At 39.4% G+C, this 11418-nt stretch overlaps 1 protein-coding gene across 1 annotated transcript in view; it reads left to right on the top strand.

The window, feature by feature from the left end:
• The window catches only part of ARHGEF28 (Rho guanine nucleotide exchange factor (GEF) 28), a 310356-nt gene that overhangs the window by 106195 nt on the left and 192743 nt on the right, over nt 1-11418 (top strand). Inside the window, exons 3-4 of the mRNA XM_012664526.1 lie at nt 6982-7129; nt 9756-10049. Of these exons, the coding sequence (XP_012519980.1) occupies nt 6982-7129; nt 9756-10049 (442 nt within the window). The remainder of the gene's footprint in view (nt 1-6981; nt 7130-9755; nt 10050-11418) is intronic.

Raw genomic sequence — 11418 nt, 5'->3', positions numbered from 1 at the left:
TATATTTGATATTAATTATATTTACTCACATAGTTACCCATTTGACTTTTCCTCATTCCCTCCTCCATTTCTGTGTTTCCATTTGAGATCATCTTATTTCTGCTTGAATAATTTCCTTCAGTAGTAATATTTCTTTTAGTGCGGGTCTGCTGGCACTGAATTCCCTCAGTATTTGTCTTAAGCAGTTTAATTTCAGCTTCCTTTTTAAAGAATATTTTGTTAGGTATAGAATTTTCTTCCATCCCTTTAAAGATGTCATCATTCCATTGCCTTTGGGCTTACACCACTTCTCTGAGCTGTTCTCTCTCTGGAATTTTATAATATTTTATCCTCATTGTTTCCATGGCTCTCTGATGCCTTTAAGAATTACTTTTTTTGGCCAGGCTCAGTGGCTCACACCTGTAATCCCAGCACTTTTGCGGGCAGAGGTGGGAGGATCACTTGAGGCCAGGAATTTGAGACCAGCTTGAGCAACATAGTGAGACCCCATGTCTACAGAAAATTAAGAAAAGAAATTAGTCAAATGTGGCCCCTCTGGTCCCACATGAGAGGCTGAAGTGGAGGCTTGCTTGAGCCCCGGAGTTCGAGGCTTCAGTGAACCATGCTTGAGCCACTGCCCTCCAGCCTGGGTGACAGAGCAAGACTCTGTCTCTCCTTTTTATTCCTAGTTGGTATCAACAGGATTGTTGGCCTGCTGTGGTCTATTTCATCCTGGCTGGAGATGAAAGCCTATCCCAAAGGCTATTTCTGAAGAAACGTCTTATAAGTCTTTTAAGTCATTTAGTTAACCTTTCTTAAAAAAATGACATTCTGATATTTACCCCCTGGATTTAACCCATTTGTATTCATATGAATTTTTTGGGGATGATACATTTCAATAATCTTCATATTTTAAACAATACAAAAGTCAGACACTTTTATACATGCTCTTGATCAGTGGTTCTTACCTTTTTTGAAGAAATGCTCCTCGTGTACCCTTCTAGGAATCTCTGATTAAAAGACAGTATCCCCAATAAGTGCCAAAGCTATTGCATATATCTTCGGGGGGGGGCAGTTAAGGAACATTTCCCTATTCCCCTTCCCCATGGATTTCTGGATAAGAACTATATTAAGTACACACAATTAACGAGCTTGATTTATGTGTACCATTGGATTTCAGCAGGAGAACCCCTATATTAAGTACATAAAATAATGTACTTAATATGTGGAGTTAAATGGAAAGGTACAGATGAGTCACTTATTATTTGGGCACTTGCTGTTTGTACACTAACATGGTGGGGAGAAAAGTGTGCTGGGCCTGGCACAGGAAGATCTAGCTTTGACTTCTGGCTTTACTGCTCAATAGGTCTGATATTTGCAGTGTTCTCCTTTATAAATGGGGATCATAAATAATACCTCCCAAGTATTATTGTGAAAATAACTTGAGAAAGTACACAAGAAAGCACTTTATAAATTGTAAAGTACTGTACATAAAGAAGATAGTATATGTATGTATAGATATGTATATATCTGTATATATATGTGCAAACATACAAAATAATTTTTTGCATTTCCACATTTTCTTTTAAAGAATTACTTCTGTTAAATACAATAATTTAAAATAAAATAAACTTTATGGACACAGCTCTTTGTTTTTGGCACTACTTGCAGATATTGTACTTGAGAAATTGTGAAGAGGATAACCTAACTTGGAGGCTGGGGCAGAAATAAATTGAGAAACCCAGTATCATCCATCTGGCTCTGGGCTCCTGAGCTAGTTAGTATTAGTACTGACTGACTATTAATAGTACCTGCACTTGTATTTACTTTCCTATAAAATGGAATAATAAGGCATTTTTTTCAACTTTTCGAAGATCTTACAAAGTTCAACACACTGTGTTCTATATAGAATTTTTTTATTGTAAAAGAAGAAGTTTCAAATATTAAAAATAAGGAACCAAATTTGATAATTCATTTAGAGCACTATATTTATAGCAGCATAATTGTTTTCGTGGCATGTATTAAGCTTTCATTATAATATTTATGTGTTAACTCATATTTACTTTTATTATACTTTTATTCCTAAATCACCCCATGTAAAGGCTGTGTATAATACTAGAATACCTTGGAAAACAGTTGAACATGTCTTAATGTCATATAAAAAGGTGAACATTACTATTAAAAAGTTAATAACTTTAAGTTCTCATTTTTGCCTGTTACTATAAAAGCTGGAGTTCATAAACTTATTTGAATCTTTGTATACCTTTGAGACTATGATGAAAGCCATAAACTTTTTCTCAGAAAATGAACACACACATATATATACACACAAAAACAGTTTTACTAGTAATTTTAAGAGGTCCTCAGACTGTCTGAAATTCACATATAGACTCTTCCCATGGCCCCGGATTAAGAAACCCCATGATAAAAAGATGTACCACTTAATTCTCATTGTCATAATTTGAAAATAAGGTATTTGTTTATAGCCCACTCGTGCCAGATATTTTAGAAACCAGATACAATTATTGTCCAGCAAATAACATTGTTATTAACAAAGTACAATCACATACAGAATTGCATATAGTGGGTGAGAGGGAAGAAAGGAAGGAAGGAGGAGAGAACGTTAGAATAAAAATACCCAGTAATTAGGCTAATACAGCAGCCACTCAGTTACTATGGCTATTAGTGACCTAAATCAATGAAAAATATTTAGAACATGCAAATTAGTGTTGACAACCATTTCCACTTCAACCATCTGGATTGGGGTAGGAGAGTTGGATGAGGTAGTTTAAGGTGGCAAAAACATTTAATACCTTTTTGGCTGTTTGGGTAGAAAGGCATAGAGATGTCACAGCATTTCAGCAGGAGGCTTGGTCTTTGAGAATTATGGATAAGTTTTACAAGTAGAATTTCTCTAGATGGATGCTTGAGGGTAAAAAATATTGGTTTAATTTACCTGATTTTTTGTGTATGCTTATATTGAAGTATATTTAGTGTAATTATAGTTAGTTCAGCTTTTCTGTTCTACATTTGTTATTCCTGTTTTCCATGTTACTTGCAGAAGTTTTACAGGAGTATTGATGAATTTTTTTAATCTGGGGAGGAGTAGGTAAGAGGTCAGACAGCTTCACTATTCAGAGGGGAGAGGCAGTAATTCTGACAGATTCCAGCTGGCTCACTTGGGAAGGTGAAAATTTTGACCTGCTAGAGGCAAAGGTTACAGGTGAATACAGATGTAAAACAGAAGAGGGAAGAGTAGAATTCTTTAAATTGAAATTTGATTTGGCCACTAACAATGTTTGCACCATTCAGTAATAAGCTTTTATTAAAGTGAGCAATAAATTTAGTGGCGATGGAAAAAATATGAATTACATCAGTGAGGAGCTGTTTATTATCTGTTGACACAGGAAATAATTCCAAAGATAGTTTTGGCAAGGGTGGGATGAAAACGCTACTCTTGACCAGCACATGTGGCAATAAAAGTCGATAGAACATTTTTGGAAAGCAGTTTGTCAATTTGTGACAATTTTACACATTCATGTACTCATTCCTGGAATATTTTATTCTAAAATAGTAACAGCATAAAAATTGTACATGAAAATGTTTATTATTGTATTTATAATGTTAAAAAGTTAGAAGCACACTTGATATACAAGAATGGAAGAATATTTAAGTAATCATGGAATTATGAAACATCAAACACTTGATGGAAGGCAATTAAAAAGGTACCAAAGATTGTAACAATATGGAAAAACACCACTGTGTGTATTTATGCCATGAGTATATCTGTGTGTAATGATTACCCATGCATGTGAACAAAGCCTGGAAGGGAATAGGAAAAATAAAAAAAGTTGATAGTTTAGGGTGGTGTCAGTGTTGATGAAATCTAGATATCTTTAATTGCTATTTGTTTAATAATGAAAACTTTTAAGCAGTCTCCTAATTTTATGCTCTTATAGCTGTTTATGTTAGATATTGAATTAATGGGAAATTTAATAATTTGGTAGGAGGCATGTTTTTGTCCCTAATGGATAGCTGTTGTTCTAAAACCATTTTTTGAGTAGCCATTCTTTTCCCGCTGATCTGAAATACCATCTTTATTACATAATTTCCATGGGTACATGTGTCTGTCTCAGACTCTGCCCTTTTGTTGTCTGTCTCTATGCTACTATCACATGTTTAAATGACCCTGGCTTTATTGTATGTTTTGCTTTGTGGTGGGGCAAGCTCTGGCCCTTCCCCCGCAGCTCAAACATTATTCTCTCTCAAAACTTTTGTTTCTAGTGCTGCGTATTTACTCTTCCACATGAACTTTAGAATGAGCTTGTTGAGTTTCATTTGAAAAAATTCAATTTGGGTTTTGATTGGAGTGTATTAAACTTACAGATTAATTTGGGGAGATAATTTTGCCTAGCTTGACTCTTTTGCTTTCCAGAAGTTACAATGAAATATTTGAGTGTTTTTTGAGTTGAGAGAACGGTGATAACACATCTCTATTACTTCTGTGTAGAAGCAAAGTGATTCTGATATTTATATCAACACATTTATTTAGGAAAGTTTATAGTTTTCAATTGCCCAAAGCAAAGAGTACAATTGAATCCATATGGGGAAGTGAACGAGTATGCTAGAATTCTGTAAATTGGAATTTATCTTTGCCATATATGAAATTAGTGGCCTTTTAAGAAGAGTGGCAGATTTTCAGTGGGCTCAGTGGCTAGAAAGGCCCTAATCTTACCCCAGAAAATTGCCAGCTATGGCTGATTATTTACGCTGTATTTGTTCCTCCACAAATTCTTTCCGAAGCCCATTCTTCCTGCTGATCTCCTAAGTAGCTTTATCTACGTATCTCCTTTGAGCTTTATCTTTTCTGAAGGAAAGTGTTCTTGTTTTTTCATCTTCATATTTTCTTTCCCTGCCTTCCTCTCCAAATCACTCCCTTCCCTTCTTCTCCCATAACGTCTTTAACCATGGCTTTCTGGTGTCTTTGTAATTACCAAATAAGAGATTCCATTTATTGCTGAATACTATTCTTAGCGTTAGGACTTCTGGGCACCCTCTTTAATGGGTGGGGATGTCTTACTTCTAACATGATTGTTGTTTATCTTCTCTTACCGGTGTAAGGCTTGGCCTGGTTTGAAAGGGAGGCATAATGAATTGTAAGACTGTACTGTTCGGGACTGTACTGCTTTGGAAAGGGTTGCAATTAAACTTTTCATAAGCTGTAGTGCTTGTTCACCCAACCAAGTAAAATAAAATAGTAATATGATCAGTGTTTTAAATAGATGCAGATTAGATATCCTTGTGATCTGTGAAAATCTTTGCTCTGTTTATATAATTTGTTTTTTATTTAAAAAAAAAAAAAACGAACAGGTCAGGTCAGATTCTGTCTATGGATAGTTAACAGTCCCTTTAGCAACCAGGAACATGACTAAAGCAAGCTGTTCTTCCTTTTTTAGGAAATGGAATTTCGTCTAAGTTTCCTCTCTCAGTCATGTTGGACATTTGTTATTGTTTTTTGCTTTTCATATCTCCTTCCTGAACTTTTTTTGAAGCTATTGTATGGTAGATTTTTCTTGGCATGTTACTTTCTATTGATTACGTTTGTGTGTGTGTACGCGTGCGGGAGTGCTCACATGCGGAGAAAGGACAGTTCAGAATTACAAACTGGTGATTTTTCAGAACTCCACAATTTATATTTATACCAATTCATGATTTCAGATAACTCTGTATGTGTGTGATGCATTCCAAACCACTAGGAAAACATAGCTTTTTTCATTTAAAAAAAATTTAGATTAAACAACTATGTATCTGCTGGAAGAAGGAGCCCTGCATTGATTTTGTTTTTGATCCTGGTTGGACTAACTCTAGAATCCTACAGGATGATATTCCTCAAATGCAAACAGATGTTAAGGAGACTGTGTAGACTTCTCTTTGTTCGATTCTCTCCCCTGTCACTGGGTGAGGATATGGCCGACAGCCGGTTTGTTTTGGTTGAGCAAGCACACAAAAGCCCAGATGCTTCTCTCCACACTGGGCCGAGCTCTGGAGGCCCTCCAAAGTGGGCGACCCTTTCCACCTCCTGGTTTCCATTTCCCTGCCACTCCCACAGGCTGGGCGGAATGCACCCTCTCCCTGGAGGCCCCGCGTTGTACTGCCTATTTGTGTTTCGAGTGGGGAGTATCCCGAATCCCTCGAAGCCTGCAGGGTCCTGAGACAAGCTGGACCTGGCAGGCTCAGCCTTGGCTGCAGCTGCTCCCTGGGGTGTAACACTGCTGAGGCAGCCCCTCCACAAAGCCTCTGGGTAATAATATACTCCTGAGCCCTAGGCTGCTGCCCCACTGTCTTTGACATGTGTCCTCAGAGTGTGCCTTGGAACCAGGGCACTTTGCAGGGCTTTGTGCCAAAAAGTAGCTCTTAATAGAAAGTGTGAGGCCAGGCTGGAAGAGAAAGAGGACTTGGAAACCCCTCAGAGAAGACAAATTGCAAATGGAAGTGGCCCATAAAGTGTGGGTGGGAGTAGTTTTATTTATTTGGCAATGTTTGTGAATATTTAAGGTTCTTACAACCTACTATGATCTAGTACAGGGTAAGGCCAGAGCTAAGAATAATTATCTTGAACCTTTGTACTAACAGTGGTATTTCAGGTACAGGATAGAAATTAATACAAGCAGTGATGTTCGGCTGGTAGGATTCAAACAAAGTAAAAGACAATGAAGTATCACACTCACGCATTTAGTAAATTAAAACAAAATTCTTCCCTATGGCCTGAACTTTTTTAACTTTAAAAACAGAACAAACCAGCTTTGACACTCATACCTAAATATACCAGGAAGCATCTTCCCTGATGTCAAAAGTGTTGTTGTTGGATTTATGATATTTGAACTCAGCCACATGAAATGAATATAGCAAATGACACTGTTTTGGGCCTGCGCCCTTTTTATTGGGGTTTCTTAAAACCAGGACAAGGAAGTGTGATAATGCCCCAACTCATTCATTTTTCAGGGACAGATGACGGTCTATGCGAAGTTTGACAAAAATGTTTATCTTCCTGAAGATGCTGAGTTTTACTTTATTTACGATGGATCTCATCAGCGACATGTCATGATTGCAGAGCGCGTCAAGGATAACGTTCTCCAGTCCAGCGTTCCAGGTGAGGTGCCCTCTTTTTTGTGCAGCTGGGAAATCTGCCTGTAAGCATCTTCCCTACACAAGTATAGGCCAGGAAGAGAACCAGGAGTAAAAAGAAAACGGCGCTTCAAGGTCAGGGGTGTGTGTATGCCCGTGCCCGTGTCTCTGAGTGTGTATATGTTAGGAAAAACACTCACCCTATGTTATCTCACGTTTGAGGTTCTTCCAGCGGTGTCTGCAGCTTCATCAGGAGCTGAGACTTAGACCAACATCCTCCCCCTGCTGCCTACACCCAGCTCCTAAGGTTGGGTGTGCTTTGGATGCAGTCAAATGGGGGAAGCACTGTATATTAAGTATCACCTCCTGTAATCTCAGGCCCATTGCCAGGGCTGGCTCAGGCAGAACTGACATCAACAAAGTTTGTCTTCATTCTCTCTTCCTTGTTCCTCTGCGGGCAGCCTGGCAGCCCCGGGTCAGCCTTTCCTCTGCTTGCTGCCTTTGGTTGCTGCAGTTCTTTCCTTGGCACTCTGTTTAAAATCTTCCTTGTGGGATCTCAGGCTTCAGAACTTTCTTTCTCCAGCTCCAAAATATTTATATTTTGAAACCTGCAGTTCTCCCCGTTGTCTGCTTTAAATACCACGATGATGGGTGACAAATCAGTGTGTCCTGTTAATGTGTTATTACGCGGTAGTAGCCCTTCTCAGTTTATTGGGGTGTAGGTTGTGCATTTATAAGAGACATCAAGCTTTAAGGTAAAAGTGGAATTAAAATGTCATTATCTGCAGGACAGGGAAGATATTTTTTGTTGTTGATTGGTTGGTTTTTCTTAACTGCGGGTCTGTCAGGCCCTCTTAAGTTGTGTCATATAGGGAACCTTCAATTTTTCTTATAGGTAAGATTGAGATCTTTTTTAAAGGAAATATGTTCCCAGGTGCTTCTTGTAGTATATCTGCTACACATGAAAAGAAGGTAGACCGTAAATGTGAAAACAACACAAACACAGCGAGAATTGTAGAGAAGTGCGGATACCTTTCAGCCCTGCCTGGTCTTGATCATTAAATTAACCTGTTGGACAATTTTTGAGACTATGGGCAGTTTTAAGAACTTCTCTCTCTGGCTCAGTAACTCTTATCCTTGGAAGAAAAAAAAAAAACAGTCAAACCTAATTCATAGCACGTAGTTACTTTGGCTGTTGGTCTCTTTTCCTCTGCCCCTTTGCTCTGGCATTTACATTTATGGTTTTCCTGCCTTTAGTTTGCCTCTCTTTTCCCAGTTTTCTCCTTTATCAAGTCTCCTATAGTGAAAGGATAAAACTAATAACTAAAGTGCCGGTTCAAAACTCAAAACTTTTTGTTTTACCTTTTTCTTTACTTGCAGCTAGTGGCAAACCTCCTTCTTTCTCCTTATTGTGAAAGAAATCTTTCTGGTTATATTGTAGCCTACTTAAAAGTGAAGTTTCTTACCTTTATTTTAACAGAGTTCCTAGAGGCAGGTGATAGTCTCTATTTCTGAACCTTAAATTTCTCTGGTTAGAGCTTTACCAGGGCAACCTTTCAGAAATTTATAAAACAGATTTACGTAGCATATATTGTGTTTGTTTAGTCTGGTGCGAGGTGGGTGCATTCTGTGCTTATACCATTGAGCTACTCTTAAAAGAGGCAATGTCAAAATACAGAAGTTCTTTTTAGTAAACTTGGGATGCTCTTATTCCTTGAAGCCCTAGCAACACAGCTTTTGGGAAAAGGCTTTGAAGAATAAGGTAGAGGGGAATGACTTGTACCCATTAGCCATTAGTTTGGGGCAAGAGAGTGCTATGGACAGGTAGTTGCTGAATAATTCTTTGTTTAGCCATGGTTATCATAATCATAGTGATTTGGTGCCACTAATTCCTGGAAATTTTGCTAAGGGCAGCACAAAAATGTTCCTGGGCAGGACCTCAGCAAAATGGGAGAGTGGACCGAAGAGGAGAGAGGAGTGTAGGGAGGAATAGATAGCAGGGTTAGGTGACCACCCTCAGGAGAAGTATTAAGAACACCTAAAGACAGGGAAGCTGGTATGGGAGGGAGGGGAGCATTGAACAACCATAACCACACATTTGTGTGTGTGCGTGTGTGTGTGTGTGTATTTTTTTTCCTTTTCTGTTGAGTAGTCTTCACCCGCCCTGATTCACACTAAAAGGAGCTCTATGGAATTAGGGTAAACTTGTGTAATTTTGTGATGCTATCTTATAAACCTATTGCCTAAATAAACACATAAAAAGTATGACTCAGGAGGAAACAGCAGAGCAGAAAAGAGCAAAGGCCTTTAAGATGCCAAACTGGAATTCAGGGGTTGGCGTAGAAGTAAAAGGTGAAGGTATGCCAAATAACAGCGTTTGGGAATGATAGGAGAGTAGACACCAAAATGCTCCACACTCATAAAGGTTAATTTTAAAATTGAAGTTTAAAATTTGAAAGAACTCGGGGTCAGCTTTAACTTGGCCCACAGGCTTGGCGGCGTGGAAAGATCACGGGCCAGCTTTCCTTTCTGCCTTGTCCTCCTGGGGCGTGTTGTCTGCTTCAGTGGTGTGGCTGAGCTGGCATGTTGGGCCCCTGGGAGAGCACCTCCTGCAGACCCTGGGGTGACCTTTTCACTGTCTTGTTGTGTAGGCCGGGGGCTTCAGGAGACGGTGACGGTGTCCGTGTGCCTCTGCTCGGAAGGCTACTCCCCAGTAACCATGGGCTCCGGCTCGGTGACCTATGTGGACAACATGGCATGCAGGCTGGCCCGTTTGCTGGTGACCCAGGCGGACCGCCTCACGGCCTGCAGCCATCAGACTCTGCTGACCCCGTTTGCCCTGACGGTGGGAGCACTGCCTGCTTTGGACGAGGAGCTCGTGCTGGCTCTGACCCATCTGGAGTTGCCTCTGGGGTGGACTGTCTTGGGCAATTCTTCACTTGAAGGTGGGTCTTCCCCAGAAAATCTCTGTGTCAAGTTCAGAATGTGCTTTATACTTTATTATCTCTTTCCCTGGGTAGATTTTCCTGCTCACCTCTCATCTGAGCCTCACTCTGATGTGGCCAGACTTCCTGAGGTCCAGAGCCACTCAACTCCGGGCAGTCTGATGCTACTGTGTCCCAGGAGGTGTAGGGTAGATGGAAGAAGAGCTCTGCCTCAAGGGGGGAAGGACTGTTTCTTTATGGCAGGCTCTTGAGCCAGCTGTTTTAGGCTGTGGCTCCACTTCCCTTGGCAAATTTTCTTGCCGTGAGAAGGGGACATTGCTGCTCTATTTCCAAATAGGCAGGGTCATTGGACAAGGAAGATCATGCTGCCAACTCTGTGAAACACTTAGAGGAAATGTGACTCTGTGGGAAATGTAACCAATGCATTGACATCTTAACAACGTCAGTGTCACTGAGAGCATTTGTATTGTATTTGTACTAACTTCTGGAATTACTAAAGACCAAATGGACTTTTAATACCAATTATTTGGAATCTGTGTGTGAACAAACCTATAGATGTTGTATGTAAGCCCATACTAGATACAAAGCTAAATCGGTCCATAGATGCTCTTTATGGTGATTACAAAATTATGTAATTTTATTGGAAATACAGAGATGTTGCTCTTTTAATGAACACAACATATATTATTGATATTTTTCTGTATCTTTCCCATGACCTTAGCTTTGTGGTTGAATGATGCTATTTTTAAGAGTTTCTGCTTCCTGATAAATTCTAGTTACAAGTTACAGGTTGGCCTAAATTTGATCATGAATAAGATTAAGCACACTACTCTAGGTAAAGGGGTATGATTTTTGTAAACAGAATTATAGGGCCATACATCACAATCAGAGAGGATCTCCATTTTTTTCCTTTAGTCAAGGTTATACTATTAATAAAACTTTCCTGGGCACTTAGAGATGTTTCTTATTTTTTAAGACTTTGGATGAGAGAAGTCCCAAGTCCAGTCCAGCATTGAGCCATGCCAAATCCTGCACCCGGCACTCTGCTGTGTGGTAGCTGATCACCTATAAAGGAATGGGCTTCCCAAGGGTGTGGGTTGTGTTTGTTCTGTTCACTATTATCCCCAAAGACCCAGCAAAGGCTTATGAGCTACATGGGAGAATTGTAATAGTGATACTCGAAAGACCTTGGGACATACCCTTCATTCATTCAACAAGTACTTCTTCTTAGTATCTGCTATGTGCTTAGTATCTGCTATGCCTTTGATCATATGTGAGGGAATTGCAATAGTGATACTTGAAGGTCTCAGGATACACCCTTCCTATCTCATACATACATGTCTATGATACATGTTATATATGTATTGTA

Source organism: Propithecus coquereli, unplaced genomic scaffold, assembly GCF_000956105.1.
Source record: "Propithecus coquereli isolate 6110/MARCELLA unplaced genomic scaffold, Pcoq_1.0 Scaffold9, whole genome shotgun sequence".
NCBI lineage: Eukaryota > Metazoa > Chordata > Mammalia > Primates > Indriidae > Propithecus > Propithecus coquereli.
Note: the sequence above shows the minus strand (reverse complement) of the source record. Positions and strands in the feature narration are given on the sequence as shown.